Source organism: Oncorhynchus mykiss, chromosome 28, assembly GCF_057628025.1.
Source record: "Oncorhynchus mykiss isolate SJ-2025 chromosome 28, ASM5762802v1, whole genome shotgun sequence".
In the NCBI taxonomy this organism is placed as follows: Eukaryota; Metazoa; Chordata; class Actinopteri; order Salmoniformes; family Salmonidae; genus Oncorhynchus; species Oncorhynchus mykiss.
The window spans coordinates 22,209,239-22,235,798 of record NC_143049.1 but is presented as its reverse complement, the minus strand read 5'-3'; the positions used below and the strand labels follow the sequence as shown (position 1 = coordinate 22,235,798).

Here is a 26,560-nt window from a genome sequence, read left to right as displayed (position 1 = left end):
GGATCCCCTACTGGGATCCGATCTCCTTCACCGCAACCAACGTGAGTAAAACATTTAAACGTGTTAACCCTCGCAGGGCTGCCGGCCCAGACGGCATCCCTAACCGCGTCCTCAATCAATCCCTATCCCAGTCTGCTGTTCCCACATGCTTCAAGAGGGCCACCATTGTTCCTGTCCCAAGAAAGCTAAGGTAACTGAGCTAAATGACTATCGCCCTGTAGCACTCACTTCTGTCATCATGAAGTGCTTTGAGAGACTAGTCAAGGATCATATCAGCTCCACCCTACCTGACACCCTAGACCCACTCCAATTTGCTTACTGCGCCAATAGGTCCACAGACGATGCAATCGCCATCACACTGCACACTGCCCTAACCCATTTGGACAAGAGGAATACCTATGTAAGAATGCTATTCATCGATTACAGCTCAGCATTTAACACCGTAGTACCCTCCAAACTCGTCATTAAGCTCGAGACCCTGGGTCTCGATCCCACCCTGTGCAACTGGGTCATGGACTTTCTGACGGGCCGCCCCCAGGTGGTGAGGGTAGGAAACATCATCTCCACCCCGCTGATCCTCAACATTGGGGCCCCACAAGGGGCCTCTCCTGTACTCCATATTCACCCATGACTGCGTGGTCATGCACACCTCCAACTCAATCATCAAGTTTACAGACTACATTATAGTGGTAGGCTTGATTACCAACAATGACGAGACGGCCTACAGGGAGGAGGTGAGGGCCCTCGGAGTGTGGTGTCAGGAAAATAACCTCACACTCAACGTCAACAAAACAAAGGGGATGATTGTGAACTTCAGGAAACAGCAGAGGGAGCACCCCCCTATCCACATCGACAGGACAGTAGTGGAGAAGGTGGAAAGTTTGAAGTTCCTCACGGACAAACTGAAATGGTCCACCCACCATTTAGTGAGGTCTGCACAACGCATCACCGGGGGCAAACTACCTGCCCTCCAGGACAAATACACCACCCGATGTCACAGGAAGGCCAAAAAGATCATCAAGGACAACAACAACCCGAGCCACTGCCTGTTCACCCCACTATCATCCAGAAGGCGAGGTCAGTATAGGTGTATCAAAGCGGGGACCGAGAGATTGAAAAACAGCTTCTATCTCAAGGCCATCAGACTGCTAAACAGCCATCACTAACATTGAGTAGCTGCTGCCAACATACTGTCTCAAGTCTCTAGCCACTTTGATAATAAATGTAATAAATGTATCATTAGTCACTTTAAACAATGCCACTTTATATAATGTTTACATACCCTACATTACTCATCTCATATGTATATACGGTACTCTATACAATCTACTGCATTTTGCCTATGCCGTTCGGCCATCGCTCCTCCATATAATTATATTATTATATTATATGTACATATTCTTATTTATTCCGTTACACGTGTATAAGGTAGTTGTTGTGAAATTGTTAGATTACTTGTTAGATATTACCGCATGGGTAGGAACTAGAAGCACAAGCATTTTGCTACACTCGCATTAACATCTGCTAACCATGTGTATGTGACAAATAAATGCATCAGTGGATGCATTACAAAGAAAGGATCCTTTCTAGGCAGTGTTAAATTATGTTCATACTGTCTCAGAGATAAATCTACCCCAACCCTCATTTGAACAGAAAACCTAACAGTTATTGTTGAGGGGCGAGCGCTGTCCCCAAACTGTCGACAAGAGGGATTTGGGGAAATTGAACAATGAACCGCTGGCATCCCCTTAGTGACAAGACATCCAGTGTGTAATAAACAAACATCCTTCTACACAACAATGGCAGCACACTGTAGTGAACAGTATAGTTAATGGACACACAAGGACACTTTGTTTTCACTTACTGTTAGTTTACATAGTTTTTTTTAATGAAAGATGGAGGGAGTTTCTAAAGGTATGGATAAAAGATAAACAACATACAACATCTTCAATAACATAATCAAGAGACACGGTATTAGGAGAGTCGACTAGAGAAGTGTAATGAGAGCCTTGCCTGAAATGACAAAGCTTGGATGTTGGCATCCTATCCATGCCAGCATAGACCAATATGCTACACAACAACATACACAAGAAGAACGGTTTCTTGCCTTTAATGGTTTTCATGCAATGGTCCCTTAAGAACGGATGTAAAGGAAGAAAGTGAACAGAATCTCGGACATTCTGATAGTGAGTTGCTTATAGTTTACAAACCTATAGCATTCATTCAAAAAATGTAATGTTGCTTACACTAACTAGCCTTTAGCTTTCAGAGCCTCTCAATTATTTTCATATATTTAATGTTCCATTCATGACCAATTCAAATAAGATGGAGACGGTATACCTCAATTAATATCCATCGAAGTTGGTCAAAATCTTCCAATAACACTACTAGAGAAGTATAACATCCCAAAATGTAGGATAGTCCCTATCATCTACACCACATTGAAACATTTGTACTAGTGTAGAAATGTGTGGCTACTTCACCTGCGTAATCCTTGTTTAGAGTACACACACGAAAGCAGAGGTCTTCAGGCTCAGTTGGGTCAAACTGCACCCCTCCTTCAGCTATATTCGGAAATGTTTTGGGCAAGGAATGTTAAAAAGATAGTTCACTCCAAAATCAAAGTTATGCGGATGTGTTTTCAGATCTCAAAAGTGGTCTAATATCAAGAAGAGATTCATGAGATGGTCCCTAACAGATAAAGGCTTCCATCTTAAATGAATAGGAAATATTTGAGTTTGAGGCTGATTGTTGGATCTTGACAGCAGATGGTGTGGGACGTGTACTCATCTTGACATTAGACCACTTTTTAAGTCTGAAAACCTCAGGCAAACTTCGATTTGAGAGTGAACTGCCTCTTGACATGTTCATTGATTGATAATACATGAACATGAATATTGCAATATAATGCCAGCAAAACAACTCCAGTCTCTTTGGAATGGGAGCGAACAATACATTCACATAGTAGTTACAGTTGGATTTTTCTGCTGTAGAAGTGTTTGTGATACATGCTACAGTACATGTCAGTACAAATGTAAAAATATATTTTATTGCCACATACACCGGATAAGTGCAGTGAAATGTGTTGTTTTACATGGTTAGCCATAGTAGTATGGTGCCTATGGAGAAAATGAGGGATAAGTGCCTCGCTCAAGGGTACATCGACCGGTTCTTTTGGGTATTTCGAACCAGTGATCTTTCAGTTACTAGCCCAACACTCTAACCGTCCTGCTGATAACCACCAAGCATTCAGGGGCAAATCGCTCTGGGGAGAAGTTTCCTCTAGGTACAGTTCTAGGATCAGCTTCCCCTCCTCCAATCTTAACATTAACCATTAGTGGGGGTAAATTCAAAACTGACCCAAGATCAGTGTCTAGCGGCAACTTCACCCTATACCGGGGCAAATGACTGGTCCTACTTAATCAGTTTTTCTGGCTAGTCTCTCCAGGGGTGCAGTTGCGTACGCGGGAACAGGTGGCCAAGCGGTTGCCCTCCCAGTAGCCAGCGTCACCTGAGTCGTGACAGCGGCACTTGGTGCAGGAGTCCACCCACAGTGGTTCATGTCCTGGAATCACCTGGCTCCGGGTTGAATCCACATAGCAGTTGGGCCCTGGGGAATCACACACAATCATTTCTGTTAACTTGCTATATGGTTGTGATATTTTCCAATGCGTTTCTCTTTCTATGAGGATAAACGGTCACCTCTACCATAAAGAGGAGAGGGTAGTTTTATGATCAGTTGAATTTCAGACAATAAATATTGATTACCTCCGAAGTACTGTGTTTGAAAAAACACTATACTCCTAATTATGCGGTCATAGACCACCTAAACTCAAACAATGAATGCATCTTCATTTGGCTATTTTCCAACTCGATAAACTTCCTTTTAAAAGCTAATGAGTGTCTCAGCAGAACGGGAGAGAGAGAATCAGTCATTGATAATGGTGCGTGAAGCGGATTACTTCATGCATAAATTGCTAATTCTGCCCCCCACTACCTCTACTTTCATTTGTTTGGATAAATGATCACCTTCATGTATTGTTTCTTGTGGTGCTGACAACAGTAATGTGACAAAACTAACGGCATGCATCTCTCTAAGGGGTAAATTATGAAGAGAATAGACAATGTGAGGAGTCAGAACATCATCTTCCCTGTCTCTAGCCCTCTCTCATCTCCCTTTGGCTCGAATAGAATGGAACGAAATACTTCTCAGGGTTCTCCCCAGGATTTTTTAACAAGGTGGTTCTGTTGAGTATGGCGGGGGGTTCTATGTCATAAACATCCATGAGATGTATACAGGTCAGTTTACTTACCCTCTGGGCACTCTGGGCAGCACTTCCCTTTGGTGTAGATAGGGTTGATGCAGGGCGGGGGAGCGCAGTCTGCCACCAGGCAGCGGGCGATGCCATCACTGTCACAGGTACACTGCTCGCACTCGTTGGGCTGCCAATCACACAGAACAAAACACAGGCTGTCAGAGACAGAGGCTTCATCCCAAATGGCACCCTATTCCCTTTATAGTGCACTACTTTTGACCAGAGCCCAAAGGGGAATGTTGTGACATTTGGGATGCAACCACATACAGTACATTGGCCTCCTAGTGTTCTTTAGACTGCCACTGGCAGATATCACTGTTAAACATGAGCAGTTGGACAGAAAAAAAGTGCTCATTCAAAGAGACAGGGCAATCGATTGATTCTACAACGATAAGATTGACTTATGCAGGTGCTTTCAGTTTAACTGTGACAAATGTAACTGTGACAGCATGTTGATTTTCCTGAGCTATAAGCATTAGTGCAGATGCTAGCCTTCAGCCCATTTCAAGATATATCTGAAAAAGAGAAGTCTGACATATAACCATAATGCCATGTTTAAGGTGTGCTTATATATGTGTAGTATATGCTTTATAGTATACAGTTCATTTAAACTGTTGCCAGATGTTTTCCTCTGTCGTGGTATTGGATGTTTATCAGCATATCTGAGGTTCAGATACAGAGGGTGGGTTAAATGAAGTGGAAAAAGAAAACTCTATCAGGCCCTGGGCTGAATGTCTCTGAGCTCGTCCAGTACTGTGTCAGAGGCCTATATAATAACTTCATCAAGAGGATAATGAGCCACAAGTCAATCTCTCTGTGTGGCTTTCTGTTGCCAGAGTTGTTTCATAATCTAATTCATTGACTTAGGGGGTCTTAAAATACTGCTTAGCTTGGTTGGCTTTGGTCTCCACTATCCATTGAATCAAATGAAACAAATCAGAGGGCTGAGTTTATTCTTCAAGGGGGTTGAACTGTGGCTAATGACTCTGCTGACTACATGAACAGACAACAAAGCGGTGCGTAATCACAAGCACAGCAACATAATCAGAAACAAGAAACACAGATGTAAATTAGAAGAAAACAAACAGCAAACATAACTGAAAAACTCATTCTAATAGTACGGTTGAGGACCAAGAAGGAAAGTATTTACAAATATTTACAATGAGCTTCCAGAAGAACCTCAATATCAAAAGAGGGATTTGTATCTATATCTGTTCTCTCAATTTACATATGCACTGTCACACTTGAATAGACTTGCTGTAAGTGTAGCATTCAAAAGTATCATACTGCCTCCATGTGGCAGTATCTTCACCAGTTACAACCCCTGTCAGTAAAAGCTTCAGCTGCTACTGTGTCAAACAAGTCTATATACAGGGAGTACCGGTACCCGTTATATATAACTTCGTTATTATTTTATTGTGTTATTTTTATTTATTTTTTACTTTAGTTTATTAGTAAATATTTTTCTTAACTCTATTTCTTGAACTGCATTGTTGGTTAAGGGCTTGTAAGTAAGCATTTCACGGTAAAGTATTCACCGAGTGTATTCGACGCATGTAACAAATAACATTTGATTTGAAACTTGAAAGAACAAGATTTCATAGCAGTTAGTAGTTCAACAACAAACCACAGGGTGGCGCAATTTAGCCATATTCGAAAATGGATCTGCATACAGTGCCAGAAACAGTCCGACGCCCAGAGATGTTTCCGAAAAGAAATAATTAATTAATTAATTAAATTAAATGTGCTGCTTGTCAGTTATTCTGAGTCATAAGACGCTTATGCAGTGATATATTAACAGACATGTTAACAGTAAATCAAATACGTTACTTTTGAAAAAAATATATCCAAAATTGCTGATGCGTAATTGCGCACAGAGAGACTTTGGAGAGACGATTTCAGGAGGTAGCACAACGCTTATTATAGTAAGAGGAAAATCAATATTCGTCAACTCAATAGACATTTGAGAAGTAAATTACATCACATACATATTATGTTTATTCATTCCAGGTAAAGTTGATCATATGTGCCAAGTAGGGGATAATGCTTACTGTAGCCTACCTGGAAGTTTTGTCCCAGTTCGTACACCACTCCCCGGTACTCGCAGCCTATTTTCTCACATCTTGGACAGCAGTCAGTGGGATAGTGGCTGACATGGATGCAAGCGGCCGGCAAAGAGGTACACTCCGTCCGTGCACAAGACGACCCCTCTGTGGTGCATTCACACTGCGTGCAGTGGTCCGATTCTAGAAAGTACCATTCTCCCACATAGTAGACGCTGCCGTTCGCATCACAGGTGTTCTCATGTCCAGCCACAGAGAAAGACAGACCGAACTGGACACAGAACAGTAGAGACAACGCGGAATGCATAACCCCCATCGAATAGTGCTGATTTGAAACCATTTTTATGACCAAAAAAATATCCAAAACAAGACGAAAGAGATTGTGTTTGTTCCAGTGTCCAGGATTTAAAAAAAATACAAAGTGTGCTTTATTGTTTATGGTCATTTAGCAGTTTCTGCCACATTGTTGAAGAATATAAAATACTCATAACATTTTCAGATGTGCATCTAGCCTACAATTGAGGCTATATTCTCGATTGCCCAGCCTTTTTCGCACAGATCCGAAGCTGAAACTTGCAAAGAGAGGGAAAGTTATTACGCCTCTACGGGGGTTATGTTTCAATATACACGTGACTACCCAGTTTAGTGCTTCGACTCTGGTCCGTCCCCTAGTAAATTGCCTGTGAGCTATAACCTCCTACTCACTATAGTCAAAATTATGAGAAGGGGTTTTCCCCTATATAAATAACTATGGCTACGGATATTCGTTAGCTAGACACAATATTTTAACTGCCTTTGAGATAAGATTAACTAACATTGCTCTCTTTTTGTTATCGTTCCTTTGTATGAAATAAGATATTAATGTGTGGTTATTATAGACAATACATCTGGTTTGACTTTGTATTCAACCGGGTTAATGCACTAATAATAGTACAACAATAAAACTGTAGACTATAATATGAAGCTGAAATAATGTTCCCATGGATTTTCCAGGCGACAAAATTAAACTATTCAACATTTTATTTACACCAGAAATAGTTTATTCTAAGCAGAGGTGGAGGGATACTGATCTCGCGATATGTCTTCATTGGATACAATAATGTTTACACTGGATACAGGAAGCAACAACGAGGTAAGTTTAGTCTTTGATTTACTAACTAGCAGGTGAGCTCACATTTCTCTCAAGTTTTACCATTTTAAATTTAAGCACAAATATAATGTGCATTAAATTATTAAATTAATGTTACTGAGATGCTATCTAAATACTAACTAGATAGCTAACGTTAACTAACTTAGCTATCTACAGCAGCCAAATGAGACAGACAACCCACGACGTGCAGACTTCTGCTACTGCTGGCAAAACCGGCAAATTATTATTATTATGAAGCAAATGACTTCTAGACCAGACATATGTCAATGACTAGTTTCAATTCTCCCCTCAGTTAGACCGTTTAAACTCCTAGGTGTCTTCATGGAAGAATCCGAATGTCCACTCTCGGTGTGGAATGTTATCGTGGAGCAAGTCCCGGCGCCAGAGCTCCCAGACATCCGGGGCTTGTTTGGAGATGCTTTGATTGACATGTACACAGAGATTCATACTGAGGTGAGGACCAAGCCATTTTAAAGGGACAATCTGCAGTTGCTACATACATTTTTAAACTTATACATGAATGATATAGCTAGCTATATCCATTGATTATTAAATGCCTCATATGGCTTTAGCTAGTTCAACTGTCATACCCCACTAGAACCCAGAATATGAACTTGTTTTAATCCAATGTTTGCCAACAAAGTAAATGTAAGCTAAAACGGCATAGCTTTAAAATATGGTTAAATCTATACTTTTGATATCATGGATGGTCACTCCTTGCATCCATAGCTCTGTCTATTAATTTTAATTTGAGAGTGGTTACATAAATCCATCCCCATCCCTCAGCTTTTTACCGAAACAGTGGTGGGGAGAGCATTGTTACTGTTTCAACTTCTGGTTGTCACTTTATGGGTGCTGTTCATGTTGGAGGAATAACTAACCATGGTCCTGCATTGTTCAAATATCTGTCTTTAGGTAGCAATCAGCAAAAGCTGACACATTACATTTGGCCAAAACAATAAGGGTGGACTGGAAATCACTTGAGCAAGTTCCCTTAACTCAATAAACTCTCCTAACAACTCAAGATAGAAGTAACTACTAGATAATATTATATAGTTGGCAAATGCTATGCATTAGTACTTTAAATAGATTACATTAAACTGTGAACATGCCACAATTACAGCAAGTAATCACAACAAAGACATGAAAGCTTTAGATAGGTTCCACAATGTAGAATGAGGTGTTGTGTAAAACACAAGGAGCTCTAGTTAAGTGAGGCTATGCATGCATTCAAGACGAGGTCCTCAGATTGTTCCAAAACAACTCATTCACACTGTGACTCGAGACTTTCTTCATACCAGGGGTCCCCAATTACATTCAGCCGTGGGCCAATTTTTTTCTTGAGCTGATGGTTGGGGGGCCGGAACATAGATATAAATAATTTGTACACTGCAAATTAACAGCAACAATCCCAAACAGATATAGGGGAGTAGAGGCAGATAAAATCACCCACGGGACGTATTTGGCCCACGTGCCACCTACTGCTTTAATCTGTTTATTCTGAAGCCAACTTCTCCGTCTGAAAATGTTATCAAGTAGCATACAACAGGTCAACAGGCTATGTGTAATTTGCATAATATTATGCCAGGCTGGCTAGGGAATTACCACCCCATTAGCAATGCAGGAGTAACGTCAATTGAAGTAGATAATATAGGGTTCATATTCAAAAAGGAAAAATAAATATGTATGAAACCACCCATTTCCTGTCTGGGTCTCCAGTCTTAACTCTCCCCAGTGATGTCATCCTACAGTTATGTTCTGCTAGGGGCCATGTTTTAAATGTCCATATTAGATCAGTTCAGTAGTGTAAATACAGTCACACTCTACAGGACAAACATCTAATGAAGGAGACCCCAGGAATAGTTGCGTAATAGAAGAAAAATGACACAGGCCCTCAAATTAGCTTAGCACGTCAGGGGCCAATCTAGGGGTTAAGAGGGCTAACCCTGACTTGTTGATAAGATCATTATGAGCATATACATGACATCATTTCTATGCGCCGAATGGTTCAAAACTCTTTAGTTATCACATTTTATTTGTCACATGCTTACAAGCCCTTAACCAACACTGTTCAAGAAATAGAGTTAAGAAAATATTTACTAAGTAAACTAAAGTAAAAAGTAACAATAAAATAACAATAACGAGGCTACCGGTACCGAGTCAATGTGCGGGGGTACAGGTTAGTCCTGGTCATTTGTACATGTAGGTAGAGAAGGAAGGACTTCTAGAGCCCTATTCACTCAACCAGCCTTACATTTCCCTCAGTATTCTTTGTTGTTGTTGCTTTCTACCCTGTAGTAAATTAATGCTTTCCCTCAGCGTTAAATCTCTGGATGAGAATCATAATAATACTTCCCAGACTGGCCTTCTCTCCATCAAGGTCACCATTGTCTGCAGCAGTTCCTTTTAAGTTTAACACAGGATATGAGGAGGCCAGGGCACGTTTCCTTGGATCTCTGCCAAACCATGTGGGTTTGAGCTATCATATATTCTCCGGACATTAGTAATGCCTGTGCAACTGGATATTGCATAGGATTCAGTCAATGTTTGGTTTGTGGATGGCAAGCACGAATAATGTATTATTAGATTAGCCTATTTCAAATGTTTATCACGTTTCACATTTCAGATCTTCAATCTCCATTGTGAAGTTACAACAACAGCAATGAGTCAACCACTCAGGTTAACCACACTGTAATTCCTTCCCCATGTCATCTGATGGGTTTCACTTGGAGATGAATTAAACAATGAACAGCTTGTTACTGTTGTTAGCATCCTAGGGGGCTCACACCATAAACACCTGCATAGAGAATGGCTTTCTGGGGCTTTATGGGAAGCAGTGTGTGGCTGCCTGGCTGGAATTCAGCTAGACATAGTGGTAGTGTGTGTGTGTGTGTGCGTATGTGAGGGCACAGCCAGATTGAAAGACACAGGGAACGACCGTGTTTAAACGTTCTCCTCTGGACAGCAGTGGGGCTTTGAAGCTGACCTTTCCATGGAGCATAGACACTGAATGTCAGGGACCAGGTGCAGAACAAATAGAATAGACTCCAGACTTTAAACTTTTTCACCAACACTGTGCCTCTGCTGTCAGCCAGAATATTTGCTTGACTTTTTCTCTTTCCTCTTTTTTTTTGTTGTTGTCTGTCTACAGTTTCATAACACTTTCACTTTTTTCTTCTGTCTGGCTACAGTTTCATAACACTTCCACTTTTTTCTTCTGTCTGGCTACAGTTTCATAACACTTCCACTTTTTTCTTCTGTCTGGCTACAGTTTCATAACACTTTTACTTTTTTCTTCTGTCTGGCTACAGTTTCATAACACTTTCACTTTTTTCTTCTGTCTGGCTACAGTTTCATAACACTTCCACTTATTTCCTGTCTGGCTACAGTTTCATAACACTTCCACTTATTTCCTGTCTGGCTACAGTTTCATAACACTTCCACTTTTTTCTTCTTCAGCAGTAGCCCCTTTAATAGTTTTTTGCCTGAAGGTAGTGTTTTTAAAGAGTAGTGTGCAAACTTGTTGGGGGAAACCAGCCAACTGAAAAACACATGCAGTAGTTCTATGCCCAACAGTGGCCAGGGGACATTATTAAATAGAACACTTATATTATAAGATTTTGATGGGCCAGGGTCTCAATTGAATGTCATGTACATTTCACAGGTCTTTCTGATATCTCATCATTCATAATGACTCATCACTCATTATAAGCCTAAAGTTACACAGCGTTGTCTCCTGATGTCCTATCCCATGTATCCCCATGTTTCCTACTTCCAGGTCACTATGTGGCAGCAGATTTGGCAGACGGTGCGCCATAAACTGGGTAACAGGCTGAAGACACCTCACTCCCCCCTGGCTGACCCCCCTGCCATCAAGGAGCTGCTGAAAGCTGAGATCCAACTGCTGCTGGCGACCGTGAGGGAGAGAGCAGCCTTGGAGGGCAGGTGAGGAGAAGACTCTTGTGTGATTACTGAACTCCATGCCTGTGTCCCAAATGGAACTCTTTTCCCTATAGAGTTCATTACTTATGACCAGGGCCCATAGCGCTCTGGTCAAAAGTAGTGCCCTATGTAGGGTATAGGGAGCCATTTTGGGACACAGGCCAATACTATGCAATTACAAAGCAGTTAGTTAAGAACTATGCAACACCAACATGTTAATACAACGTAGCCTATTAATCATTGGTGGCAACTTGTTTGAATATCAGCAACAATAAAACGTTTTGGAAGAAACTACTACCATAACCCTGTTGGCTTTCCTTTCCCTTCCTCTTCTAGTTTGCTATTTAGTTTGGAATTGATAAAGCATTTATCAAATGGTCAAACACCAACACTTCTTCTTACGCCATGATTGCCTAACGGTTGAATTTTGAGAGAAAACATATATATGTTTAGGTTTTCATTCATCAGACAGAGGACCAACATTGTTGGGATGTCTGTCGATCTCGTTTCCCAGACCAGGCTTCTTCTCCCTGTCTCTCCCTCCCTGCCTGTTTTTTTTTAGTTCCAGGTGATAAATATTCTGACCCCAGTAAAACCATTGAGACTTTTCTTTCCACTGGGAAAGGGTTGGGCCTAGGGGTCAGGACCCTTGTTTCACACTTTGTACCTTTAGTTTTCTTCAACAATGATATCTTTAAATGCTTACTGTGTTTTCAGTCAGTTACAAATGGTTTGGTAATAATTAGATCAAAGAAGATAGTCAGGTTCCAAAATGGCTGTAAATGTTATGGTCCTAATGGTAAAAGCACAAGGCAGAATTTGATGTTTCACAATCTCCTACATTCAAATATTGTTTTATATTGTGTAGCCTAAAGCAACAAATCACCCAGATACTGCCCACTTTTTATACTGCCCACCCAACACTAGGCCTGCATCCGGATGAGCCCGTTTGTCCAACAAAAGGCAGTAATTTACAGGTACCTATTTGAAGGGGAGGCGTGTCCGTCCCTCAGCAACTGGTTGGAGGCTCTGAAGAATGTAGCTCCGCCTCAACTCTGCCCCTATAATTGGAGTTTTTGTTGCCATTCAGGAAAAACAGAAATCACTGAAGATTGTATCCAATAAATGTGATGCACCAGTTAGAAATGTATTGGCAGTGGCTATCTTACAAAAACTGTCATTCATAGCTTTATTGTTACTTTAAATCAGATCAGATTTAGCTAAGACTATGGGACTATTAAAGGGTAGACTAGGAGTAGTCTAGGACTGTGTATCATTCAGGAATGATTTCATCTTAAACCCACTTCAAACAAACTCTGCTGGCACGTCCAGACGTCCTGTGGACAAATCAACAAGGTAATGCTAAGACTTTGGGTATCAGTACCATGTTATCCCTGATACTACGTTCTGCTTTGAACCCCTGCCAAGTGCCAACCACGCTGCTGCCTGCTGGTTGGTCCTGTTGGTCTCTGCCACTGCCTTATATAGTGCACTACTTTTGACCATGGCCCATAGGGCTCAGTAGTGCACTATGTAGGGAATAGGGTACCCTTTGGAATATAGTCTGTGTGTATATCCTCCATGATCCCCCTCTCTTTGATTAGCAAATTAAGGGCCTCACTGTAAATCAGCTGATCTGCTTTCAGGACAAAGCTGCTGGCTCATTTCGCTTTAATATCGCTCCAGGTTTGGAGCTTTCTCTTTATCCTTGACCAATCGATCCTACCCAAAGCAGGAAACTGTTGAGTTGACTAAATACCCTACAGCTGAGGGGTTTGATGAACAAGGGTGTCTGACTTTAGCAGCTAAGATTAATCTTGCTTTGAAAGGGAACTGATTTAATGGAGCTGGTTGGCAACTTTTCAGATCACCTGTCCCATTGTGTGGTCCTCTCTCCATGCCATTGTCTTAGTTATTTGTGGTCGGCGTCCTCAGTGCAGCTGCACCTGTCCCATTCTGGAGAGAAATAGGGGGTACGCTGAATGCCCAGTGAGTAAAGGTACTCTGAATAAATAGGCTTTCTGAAAACGGGCCCAAGGACGTCCTAAATCTCTGAACGGAACTAGCATAACAATTGGAGCGGGAGGAGCTGGGAAGTGGGAAATGTTAAAAGTGACTGTGGTTGTGGTGTAACTTATTTTACGTCTGTAGTTTATCAATCTTCCAGGACAGGAGGAGTTTTTGAATGGTCTGGTGTGGTTGTTGATGTTGCGGCAGGCGTCTGTGCCATCTTTGTTAGCTGAGATCAGGGCTCCTCCTCTCTCTGGGAGTAAGCTACTTAGTGATATGTACTACACTGCCTCACAATGTAGCCTCTGTTCCTGTCATTACAGCTAGACCCGGTAGCTCCACTAGCAGCCTGCCACTGAAATGGGATTCTTACCTCTACTCACCCTGCACACGGTCTTGTTCACCAGAAGTTGTGCACTGTGGTGTAAGACTCAGGCATGGGACTCAAGAGCTGCAAGCTTCAATACAGTCAGTATTTCGTATTCCATCGATAATCAAGTTTGCTGATGTATGGGTCAGAGTTAGCTATCCACAACAGGCCATAGCCTAGATGTTGGCTTTGACCAAAAAGGGAGGATGCATTCTGTAAGCTTTTCCGGTCCTTCATTTCATGGGGGAGTAGCCTATCTTCCTATTTTCCACTTGGATTGAGCAGTATCGCTCCGTAATTACGCAACCCTTTGTGATTTAAAAAAGGGTTGGGCATCCTTGGCCAGCATCTGCAACATCCTTTTTCCTGGAGATCAAAAGAGTTTCGGCAGGTGCAGTTAAATGGGAGTGTCCACTCTGCGCCAGCCTCCTGATTTAAATCCCTCAGCCTAGTAACATAATATCTCTACTTTGACACTGCTGGGGTGTTCTCCTCACCCCCCTCACCCCTCATTCAACAGGCCTTGTTCCATGGCTGGTGACTCTTGGAGGCTGCAGGACTGCTGCTGTTGTACCATTCTCATTGATTCTCTCTCTCTCTCTCTTCTCTCTCTCGCTCTCTCTCTCTCTCACTCTCTAATCCCATCTCTCTCTCCCTCTCCCCATCTCTCTTTCTCATCCCATCTCTCTCTCTCTCTCTCTCTCTCTCTCTCTCTCTCTCTCTCTCATCCCACCTCTCTCTCTCTCTCTCTCTCTCTCTCATCCCACCTCTCTCTCTCTCTCATCCCACCTGTCTCTCTCTCTCATCCCACCTCTCTCTCTCTCTCTCTCTCATCCCACCTCTCTCTCCCTCTCCCCATCTCTCTCTCTCTCATCCAATCTCTCTCTCTACCCATCTCTCTCTCTCTCTCTCCCTCTACCCATCTCTCTCTCTCTCTTTCTACTCTCTCTCTCTCTCTCCCCATCTCTCTCTTTCTTTCTCTCTCTCTCTCTCTCTCTCTCTCTCTCCATCTCTCCCTCTCTCTCCCCATCTCTCCCTCCATCTCTCCCTCTCTCTTCCCATCTCTCTCTCTCTCTACCCATCTCTCTCTCTACCATCTCTCTCTCCCTCTCTCTCCCCATCTCTCTCTCTGCTCCACTGCTTTAATATTTTCAGCGTGGTAGTATTAAGATTAGGACAAGGGGACTTCAGAAAGCAGGACAGGCCTGCTGGCCACCCGGCCCGTCGGGGTTGACAGACATACAACACTCACTTTGTGTTGCCCAAACGGGTCAAAACTGGGGGGCCAGATTATTGGCTCACTATTTCTCTCCTTCCTTTGTCATCTTATTCCCTCCTCTCTGACTCCTTCACACTACGTTGGGGGTTATTTGTATGTATCTATTGATTTTCAGGGATGGAGATGCAGACATATTCCGGTACAGTCCTAGTGTGGTGAATTACGCCTTGGGTGTCCATAACAACTGTTGTGACACTGTGAATAGTAGGCCTCCCTCTAGTGGAATACAATTCAGCCAGAGCCAACATGCAGAAAGGTTAGTCTGACTGTTAGGAGGTACATTCACATACATACATTCACATACTGTAATACAACTGCTACAACACAAGAGGGAAAAGGACAGTTGCAAACATACATTGTCATTGTGTATTTCTAGTCACGTGGAGGCATCTTAGACATGCATTTCTGGTCCGACAGGTCCTGTTCCCAGAGCTCAGTCAGCTCTACTACCAGCCAAGATGGCATTGATGGCGTGAGACACAAGCTGAATGTCACCCACATAGATGATGTTGTGGCCCACCTCAAGTATGTCACTGAGCAACATTTCCAAAAATGTCAATTACAGACTAATGTTTCGGTAATGCGCCCTATAAAATGCAGCCAGTTGAAATTCTGCAGAATATGTGACTGCAAGACCTTAGTCTGCATCCATGAAGAGTCCCAGACAGGAAAGACCATGAGCCATGGGGTAAATTTGAGCCACAGTCAGCGAAGTGCTGTAATGAAATGAATACAGCTGTGGGACTGTGGGAATGGGACCCCTTTTCCTCCTCACACATTCCTCTGTGCAGAGTCAGATTTCTCTTCAGACCTCTGCCACTCTGGCCCTCTCTCAATCTGCCTGTTTGGACAGACCAGACATGTCCTCATCATTGTACAAACATGGCATTACAGTAAAGAGAAAGGGGGTAGCTTTACGATACGAGGACATCACCCTGCTTTGTCTCTTTCTACCTTCCTCTTTTCTCCTTCTCTCCATAAAAGTGTATTCCTGTCCTGTCATCTACAGTGAATAGATCCCTGCCCTCTCTCTCCTGGTCATAGTTCCTCTCTCCTCTCCCCTGTTCTCCTGTCTTGCACTCCTCTCTCCCGCCTGTGTCCTCCAACCTGGCTCCCTTTCCCCCTGGCCTTGTGGCAGAAAGAGCCAGGCATCTGGAGCTCCCTACCCAACCAGGCCTGCAGGGGATTGCAAACACGGGGCCTGCCTTGGTGGGGAGCTGGGGGAGAGGAGGAGGGGATGGAGGGCAGAGGGTGGAGACCAGCCAGCCCTCTCCTCTCTCCATCCCTGCACAGAACAAAAGCCCCCATTGTAAGAAAATGAATACCAGACCTCAGCATGCAGAAGATTCCTTTGCTTCTAAAAAAAGAAAGAAGGGAATTAAGTCTACAATAGTTACATAACCGAGAAAGAGAAATAGGCCACGGCTCCCTCAATACCATAAGAAAAGTTCTATAATAGATATGGATGTAGTACATGCTGTTGTGCATTTGGCTGCCTGTTTAGGATTCAAGGCGGTATTCGATGAAAACCGGCAGCCGAGTTCCTGGAAAATTGCACCTTGATATCATGCTATGAATACATTTGAATTGGTTTGTGTTTAACACTATGCAATTTTCTTTAGTTGAATAGTTTTACTAAAATGTGTTATAATCTATTCTCATTTGTAAAAGGTCAAGAAATGCAAAAGAGTTTTAGAGTTCAACCTAAAAATGGTGTTCTCTCCTCACTACCAGATCAGTTCTGACTGAAGAATGCGAGGTGCTGAAAAGCCAAGTGGACTTTCTGCAGGTAAGTGTTGGGTTTGATTCCAATCAAAATACCAGAGAGGTTGATATTTTGGAAATTCACACTATTGTTCCAGTTTAAATGTTGGTCTGTGCTCTCAGAAAATATACTGCACTTGCAGTACCCTATGTGCTTGGACTGAGATACAGAATTCACGGAAGACTTGTAAGTAAAAAGGTCCGTTCTTCTCTGTCAGCGTTTTCTTTGGGATGTCCTTCAATAAGCCTTCAACACCTCGGGTCTGAGCTATAGACAAGGCCATGAAAAATAGAATATAATATGTGAAAGACCCCACAGAGAGAACAAGCCTTTCGCTCCTCCAAAAACCGAGAGCTGGCTGCTACCGACACGTACAGCCGCCTGGTTAACACAGCGAGAACCAATGTGACCTGTTGTTGACCTAGGACAGTCATCACCAAGCCACCCCTCAGATGGACCTGATTACCTTCTGCCTTCAACCGCTGTTGGCAATCTGCAAATTATTCCTTGTGTACGCCCAGTCTGCAAAGCCTCAATCTAAGGTTACTGCTGAGGCCAGAGGCACTAAGTCTTTCCAGGGATCTGGCCAAACACACTGCTGCACAAGATTGATCCTCTTTCAATCAGTCCAAGTTCCTACTGTACTGAGTAGTCTAGTCTCTATACTCTGGTGCTGGGTTGGCTGCCCCTCTGTCCTGCTCCTCTGGCAATGAAGGAGAGAGAACGGAACACCAGATGTAGGTGTTCCCTGCCCAACAGATGGGGAAGCCAGTAAGTTTTAAGTTCCTCGGCATACACATCACAGACAAACTGAATTGGTCCACCCACACCCACACAGAAAGCATCGTGAAGAAGGCGCAGCAGCGCCTCTTCAACCTCAGGAGGCTGAAGAAATTCGGCTTGTCACCAAAAGCACTCACAAACTTCTACAGATGCACAATCGAGAGCATCCTGTCGGGCTGTATCACCGCCTGGTACGGCAACTGCTCCGCCCACAACCGTAAGGCTCTCCAGAGGGTAGTGAGGTCTGCACAACGCATCACCGGGGGCAAACTACCTGCCCTCCAGGACACCTACACCACCCGATGTCACAGGAAGGCCATAAAGATCATACAGGACAACAACCACCCGAGCCACTGCCTGTTCACCCCGCTATCATCCAGAAGGCGAGGTCAGTACAGGTGCATCAAAGCTGGGACCGAGAGACTGAAAAACAGCTTCTATCTCAAGGCCACCACTAACATTGAGTGGCTGCTGCCAACACACTGACTCAACTCCAGCCACTTTAATAATGGGAATTGATGGGAATTGATGTAAAATATATCACTAGCCACTTTAAACAATGCTACTTAATATAATGTTTACATACCCTACATTATTCATCTCATATGTATACAGTATATACTGTACTCTATATAATCTACTGCATCTTTATGTAATACATGTATCACTAGCCACTTTAAACTATGCCACTTTGTTTACATACCCTACATTACTCATCTCATATGTATATACTGTACTCGATACCATCTACTGCATCTTGCCTATGCCGCTCTGTACCATCACTCATTCATATATCTTTATGTACATATTCTTTATTCTTTATCCCTTTACACTTGTGTGTATAAGGTAGTAGTTTTGGAATTGTTAGTTAGATTACTCGTTGGTTATTACTGCATTGTCGGAACTAGAAGCACAAGCATTTCGCTACACTGGCATTAACATCTGCTAACCATGTGTATGTGACAAATAAATTTGATTTGATTTTGATCTTTTTATGTGCCGTGTCACACATCTCCAACTCGCGTCTCCTGAGATGTAGGGACTAGGATGGGATTGCACCGTGTCTGTTAGGGATGTTTCTGTTTCTGCTACTAGCATTTTTGTAGTATGTAAAGTGCAATTCAAAGGCATAATGAACAGAAGCAAAATGCTTAGCCAGTGTAAAGGAGATTTTCAGGTGAATAAAAAGGATAGCGGTCGTAGATAATATCAAATCAAAAATCCATCTGGTTTATTACAAGAATTCAGCAAAGAAAATGTCTAAAGGCCTCCTCTGTGAAGGCCCTTCTATATTAATCACATAGCACTGAATGTTCTGTAAACGCCATCCCAAGAGACTTGTAGGAAGTCACAACCTCAGCTGCTATAGAATCACATAGTGTCACAGAGACATTATCAGTGTGACCTCAGCTCCGTCTGGCGTCAAACTTTAACCATCACATTCAACACTGGCAGACGTTTGATACTGTCAGTTAAACAGGTCAAAGGTAGGAACATCAGTACTTCGTTACAACAGATAATTATAGACTGAAATACAGGAAAATAACAAGGTAAAAGTAAACATGTCATCCCCCACGAATGATACAGCACCCACCCTTGGGCCAATCCGTGTAATTTTGTAAATTATGCACCTCTATGGCAAGACACATATGTGAGGATTGGCGCTGGAGACGAGAAGCAGGTACAGGGAGTTTAATAAACATTTAAAAAACAACAGACATGAAACAGGAATAGCTTCTGGACAGGGGAAAAGTAATGGCATCAATGCTGACACAGGGAACAAACTGAGGAGCAGACTGAAATAGAGGGGGTAATCAACAAAGTAATGGAGTCCAGGTGAGTCCAATATTGCGCAGCTGCGCGTAATGATGGTGACAGGTGTGCGTAATGAAGGGTAGCCTGGCGCCCTCGAGCGCCAGAGAGGGAGAGCGATTTGTCAAAATCGGGCCAGTGGTGATATCACATGTGATTACTATAGCGCCTCTGATATAAATGTTCTTGCATATGTTGAGTCTTGACAGTGTTTGCAACATGTTTACTGAATTTTTGTTACAATACAAATATCCTGGACTAATTTATATGCATTTATGTGCCAGACCACGCCCACGTGAATGTTCATGGTCAATAGCAGCCATATTGTTTTAGGTACTAGTCTGGAAAATATTGCGCTGGACCTCTATGGACCTTTGTCCATAGCTATCACAAATCAAGTTTTGTGCAGATTGGTCATCCGGTGTCAGAAAAGTAGCTTTTTAAGTGTTCTTCAGAAAATTCAAAATGGCGGAAAATCCATCATGGCAGAACTTATGGGTCCCTGACGCAAATGTGTTCCTTATGAGGTGAGGGACCTACAGTATTCACTCAATTTCATGACTTTAGGTGAAACGGGGTGAGAGGTGTGACCTTTCAAAGTTTGCCATTTGGCCAATCAGTGTAATTTTGTAAATGCCGGATATCTATGGCAAGTTTAGTCAAAATACATTTTGGTTGAGATATAAAAGTGTGACTAATGTATGAATGTACTAACGGGCGGAGAGAGATCCACAATTCCCTCTCAGATTTCCTTGTGGAGGACAATTAATCAAATAATTTCCCATTACAGCCAGAAACATAGTCTAGTCAGCCAGAACCAAGCCAGGGTACTGTATGATCTCATTCACATTTAGCATGCAGCAATCAATCATCCATTTTTACAAACATAGGTATAATGTCCCATTTCCTCGAATGGGGGTTGTTGGAATTAATTGATAGACTTGGTCGTGGACCAGGAAAGGAATCTGCAATTTTAGCAGTCAGGCAGTCCACGGTAATGACTAAATTACCGCAATATCTCATTATTATCAAGCTTTGGAAGTTTGTAGACTAGTAGGCATGGTCCCAAATAGAGCCCATATAACACTGCTTTAAGTAGGAGAAAGAATAGACTGAGAAGGAGGTGTGGAGAGTTATCATTTTACCACTGCACCACAGTGAAAAAATAGGCTGTTTTATTTTCAGAGTAAAAGGCCAGCCGTTTCTGCGAAGCAAAGTTTGGGTTTTGAGTCAACACTCCATTGAGAAGCAGTGGGCTGTGTAGCTCCCAGTCCCCATCCCAAATATCACCATATTCCCCCAATAGGCCCTGGTCAAAAGTAGTGCACTACATAGGGAAAAGAGTGCCATTAGGGATGCAGAACCAGTCTGGTATTCCGTCTCCCTTGGTAGCAGCCTGCGCCAGGATAGTCTAACCACCCTTCCATCAGTCAGACCTCACATCTAAAATTAATACCCTCCTCTGTAACTAGATCACTCTCCACTTCTGTTTGTTTGCATTTCAAAAAACCAAGACGATCAGCTGGCGGCGCTAGGCACTCGGCACCCCTCCGTTAGCTACACAGTGGGGAGTCGAGACGAGGCATAGCTCCATGGTATGCCAGTGGCAGACAGTGAGACTTTACGTAAATACCTCAAAGCAAATAGCAGGGCTTGTGGGTGGGTGGGTGGGACTCCTAGCTAATGATCATCTATTACCAGTGGTATTGGAAAACCAGGACAGATATGACCCGGCTGCCAGCGGAGAAAAGAGCCTGGTGGTTGGAGCTGTGGTTTATGTCCTGAGTCTGGATATAGATGTAAAACGAGAGTCCAAATCCGCATGGAACGAACACTGCTGCTGCTGAATCGTTTCGTCGCTCACGTCTTAACACCCCCTCCCGTCTCCCACCATCTTCCTTATTTCTCATTTGTCAGCTGTGTCGTTGGGGTACATGACTCCAACTCACCAGTAGCTGTCTACGGTAGTTGACCTGTTCTGTGGTGTTTTGTCTTGTCTGTGATTCGCTTCTTGCAGGAGAGTGTAGAACAGGAACACCGGACATGGTGTGATGTCACTGAGGCTCCAGAGCCAACTGTAACAGGTGGGTGATACAGTTACAGTACAGTCATACAGTATTAGGGTGGGAAAATTACTATACCTTTACCAGCATTCCCAGATTTTCCCAAAATCCTGGTTGGAACATTCCTGGAATCAAGATGTAAAAAGCAAGTAAATTCAGGAATCATCTAACTGGGATTTCTGAAAAACCTGGACATTTTGGGAAAGCATTTTGCAACCTAACAGTAATATACTTTCCTGGTCCACATAACTGATCTGTATTGAGCCAGCTGAACATCAGAGCCCAGAGTTAATAGAGGTGACTGTACTCTGATCCATAATGGTTTCATGAGTTCTGGTGTCTTCAGTAACCTGTGAACTACACTGCACTGACAATGACTATCGCTCCCTTTGGAGGTATAAATTGGTAGCCTGACGACTCACACTAAATTATTTTGCTGATCTGTAGTTCGCTACATACTTTAGTCTGAGACTGCCATCATTAAAGCCGTTTGTGGTGGCGAGGGGCACGAGGGGTGTTGTACATTTGTTTTATATATAGGAGTATAGGAGTAGGAGTATCAATAGGAGTATCAAAGCCAATGATCCATTTTCAAACCACCACTTTACCCGCGTGTGTTCTGGCTCTGGCCCAACCCATCAGTTTCTGGACGAATCAGACGGCCCGAACGGGTTCGTATTCGGTGAAGGGTCAGGAGTTACTCAGATCCAGACTCATTGCAGAGAAGAAACTAATGTCCGTGGGCGTGGCATAGCGTTTGGCCGGAGCAAGGAGTCTGTGTAGCCAGGCAAATAAATTGGTAACATGTGTCCTAAGTCTTTTGGCGTTAGTATTTTATTAGGAACCCCATTAGCTACTGCTAAAGCAGCAGTTACTCTTCATGGGGTCCACACAAAACACACAACGTTACATAATACAGAACATTAATAGACAAATAACAAGGACAGAACGACATACATTTATTTATTCAATGAACACTTCCTAAAAATGACACTTACCAAAAAAGCTTCCTAAAAAACACAGTTGGTCGCTTTTCTTTCTTCTTGTATTGACCTGACATAAATGACTGACATGTTCTCCTATATCTGGAACAAAATCAGATCAATTGATCCTTACTACCATCTAGTGGTTTATTGTTGCAAAAATACTTTTTACTTCTCCTTTTTTCCAGTGTTGTCAAGTTCTCATCTGCTACAAATATTGAAAAACATTGCACACAAATAATTGGGTGAAAAAGATTATGGTTAATAGATGTCACTTTAGAGTGGTAATTGAACTACATCACTCCGTCAACAGGTGTAACCTCTCAATATTCCGTTATCTTGGGCTTTGGATGCTGGTGCTTATTTCAAACAGGCCTACCAGGCTGTCAGTCTTCTCACCATTTCCAATCTGTCTGACTGCCGCAGAATAGTATTGTAGAAATGTGAGTGATTTTCTCCTGGTGTTGGTTGATTTGCAGAGCTGAAGGAAGAGAGGAGAGCCATCCAGTTGGATCTGAAGAAGCAGAGCCTCAGCCTCACCTACTGTCCCTCCTACCCTGTGGAAACAAGCCTGCAGAGCAGATCCGGGTTGGCCTCTCTAGTCTGCTCTATACTCTCCTTTCCAACAGATCCAAAATACCTGTTTTACCACTATGGATTTACAGGCTTTCAGGGACTTTCTGCTGTCAAGCCCAAGGCATGTCACTGATTATTTGTCTGATAAGGATAACATGCATACTTCCCAGACAAGGGCCTAAATTCATTCAGATCAAGCACTAACCAGCGATAGCCGACACCCGCAAAACTGATGTTTTGGTGGTGTCGGAGGTAACTGCGTTGGGAGTCGTCAAATTGGTGAGCAGCTCCTCTTGCAGTCATTGTCTTGAAGCCACACCCTTCCCACTCGCGTTAAAAGTTTAGAATGAGAAAGTGTAGTCTATATACAGTTGAAGTCGGAAGTTTACATACACCTTAGCCAAATACATTTAAACTCCATTTTTCACAATTCCTGACATTTAATCCTCGTAAAAATTCCCTACCTTAGGTCAGTTAGGATCACCACTTTATTTTAAGAATGTGAAATGTCAGAATAATAGTAGAGAGAATGATTTATTTCAGCTTTTATTTCTTTCATCACATTCCCAGTGGGTCAGAAGTTTACATACACTCATTTAGTATTTGGTAGCATTGCCTTTAAATTGATTAACTTGGATCAAACGTTTCGGGTAGACTTCCACAAGCTTCCCACAATAAGTTGGGTGAATTTTGTCCCATTCCTCCTGACAGAGCTGGTGTTACTGAGTCAGGTTTGTAGGCCTCCTTGCTCACACACGCCTTTTCAGTTCTGCCCACAAATTTTCTATAGGATTGAGGTCAGGTCTTTGTGATGGCCACTCCAATACCTTGACTTTGTTGTCCTTAAGCCATTTTGCCACAACTTTGGAAGTATGCTTAGGGTCATTGTCCATTTGCAAGACCTATTTGCGACCAAGCTTTAAATTCCTGACTGATGTCTTGAGATATTGCTTCAATAATCTTCCATCCTCATTATGCCATTTATTTTGTGAAGTGCACCAGTCCCTCCTGCAGCAAAGCACACCCACAACACGATGCTGCCACCCCTGTGTTTCACGGTTGGGATGCTGTTTTTCGGCTTGCAAGCCTCCCCCTTTTTCCTCCAAACATAACGATGGTCATTATGGTCAAACAGTTATATTTTTGTTTCATCAGACCAGAGGACATTTCTCCAAAAAGTATGATCTTTGTCCCCCTGTGCAGTTGTAAACCGTAGTCTGGCTTTTTTATGGCGGTTTTGGAGCAGTGGCTTCTTCCTTGCTGAGCAGCCTTTCAGGTTATGTCGATATAGGACTTGTTTTACTGTGGATAAAGATACTTTTGTACCTGTTTCCTCCAGCATCTTCACAAGGTCCTTTGGGATTGATTTTTACTTTTCGCACCAAAGTACGTTCATCTCTAGGAGACAGAACGTGTCTCCTTCCTGAGCAGTGTGACGGTGCGTGGTCCCATGGTGTTTATACTTGCGTACTATTGTTTGTACAGATGAACATGGTACCTTCAGGCATTTGAAAACGGCTCCCAAGGATGAACCTGACTTGTAGAGGACTACAATTTCTTTTCTGAGGTGTTGGCTGATTTCGTTTCATTTTCCCATAATGTCAAGCAAAGAGGCACTGAGTTTGAAGGTAGGCTTTGAAATACATCCACAGGTACACATCCAATTGACTGAAATTATGTCAATTAGCCTATCAGAAGCTTCTAAAGCCATGACATAATTTTCTGGAATTTTCAAGCTGTTTAAAGGCACAGTCAACTTAGTGAATGTAAACTTCTGGCCCAATGGAATTGTGATACAGTGAATTATAAGTGAAATAATCTGTCTGTAGACAATTATTGGAAAAATTACTTGTTTCATGCACAAAGTATATTTCCTAACCGACTTGCCAAAACTATAGTTTGTTAACAAGAAATTTGTGGAGTGGTTGAAAAATTAGTTTTAATGACTCCAACCTCAATGTATGTAAACTTCTGACATCAACTGTATATAAAGATAATGACGCTCAAATTGAATATCATTCAACAAAATAATTAGGATTTCTATCAGCCAAATTGAGGTGTAGATTACGTCTCACATTCCAATGTTTGAATTTGTTAACAAGGCTGCATGGGATTTCTAATATTGCGACTGCCAATGGCAATGTCCGCTTTAGGTATAATGCTGGGGGCCGCCTGTGGATTTGAGCGCTCTGACACCATCAAAACAACCTCTAAGCGGGTGTCGGCTAGCGCAGATCTGATGGAATCTAGCCCAAGGTCATCACTTACAGTATCTGGTGAAAGTATTTACGGTAGCTAATTGCAACCTAGTTGATCTTTGCTGTCATGAATGGTGTTAATGGCAATGTTGTTATTCCCAGGTCGATAGGATGGACAGGTTTGTCTGCGGATGAGACACAGAGACACTTGACCCCTGTGGTGGCCCCCAGACTGCATCCTCCACATACCAGGCCCAGTCCACCACTAGTAGTACATCTAGTAAGGAGGACTCCTCCGTTAGACAGGATGAGAGGCCAACCATGCAGCTCACCCAACACCAGAGTATCCAGCCCTCTCCAACCCTCTGAACAAAAACATCCAAGGACTCATAGCCAGAGCTCTGAGGCTTCCCACCCCTGCAACAGAGAACCCATCACCACCGCTCAAGCCAGGGACAGCTACCTACCGCCCCTGGTCCCCTCTGCTAGTACAGTAACCACCCATGGATCCTACCTCAACCCTGCCTCAGAACAGAGAATAAAGGGCAGAACTTGCAGGCCTAGTGGTCAGCCTGTGACTGTGAGAGCTCAAAGACATGATGACTCATGGTCAGACTCAGTGAACAGCTGCCCCTTGTTGTTCCCTGGTGGACACAGTCCTCTAGGCTCCTCCACACAGCCTCCGGGGAGCAAAGGGAGCTGTGAGCAGATGAGCCCTGTAAGCATGTTCCACCCTGCTCTCCCCGCAGTGCAGAGGCCAGCCAGCAGAGGGCCGAGTGGGGCCAGGCACCTGTGTCTGCCGCAGCAGGGGGACAGTCTGGTTAGCTCCTCGTAAACTGAACTCTTTACTACAGAATAAGAGGATAGTGAGTCTCTGATACTGTCATGTATGTTCTACCTGCAGTCTGGTCCTAAAAGGAGACAAGTCTCTCATCAGAGGTCAATAATACTCATACTTGTAAAAGGGATGTCGTAATCGCTTTAATATAAAGTAATACAGTAACCCTAGTCTTCCACAATGAGCCAAGAGACACAGGGATGTTATATTGTCCTTTTCTAGAGACTGATAGAAGACCTGAAAGTGAACACATGACACAATATGGTTGGATGCTTTCGAAAAATGTCAAATTTGATCTACCTAATTGAACCATTTATTGAATGTATTTTGAAGTAAATAAATGCGACTGTATTTGGATAAATAAATGTTCATATGCCTGTAATACATGGTTTATTAACAATCTACTTTCTCC

The 26,560-nt window shown here is 42.9% G+C and overlaps 1 protein-coding gene and 1 long non-coding RNA gene across 2 annotated transcripts; one reads left to right on the top strand and one right to left on the bottom strand.

Annotated features, from left to right (window-relative positions):
* Positions 1–1,849: 1,849 nt before the first annotated feature.
* Positions 1,850–7,205, bottom strand: LOC110508728 (von Willebrand factor C domain-containing protein 2-like). Its single transcript, XM_021589481.3, has 3 exons — positions 6,378–7,205; positions 4,314–4,443; positions 1,850–3,610 (listed from the first exon to the last, which is right to left on the bottom strand). The coding sequence occupies exons 1-3, from the start codon at positions 6,822–6,824 to the stop codon at positions 3,423–3,425; spliced, it is 765 nt and encodes a 254-aa protein (XP_021445156.1). The 5' UTR covers positions 6,825–7,205; the 3' UTR covers positions 1,850–3,422.
* On the top strand, positions 7,149–26,527 carry LOC110508727 (uncharacterized). Its single transcript, XR_005040291.2, has 7 exons — positions 7,149–7,511; positions 7,822–7,982; positions 11,308–11,474; positions 16,865–16,919; positions 21,508–21,574; positions 23,016–23,124; positions 25,473–26,527. It is a non-coding gene; the product is annotated as an uncharacterized LOC110508727 (long non-coding RNA).
* The last annotated feature ends 33 nt before the right edge of the window (positions 26,528–26,560 follow it).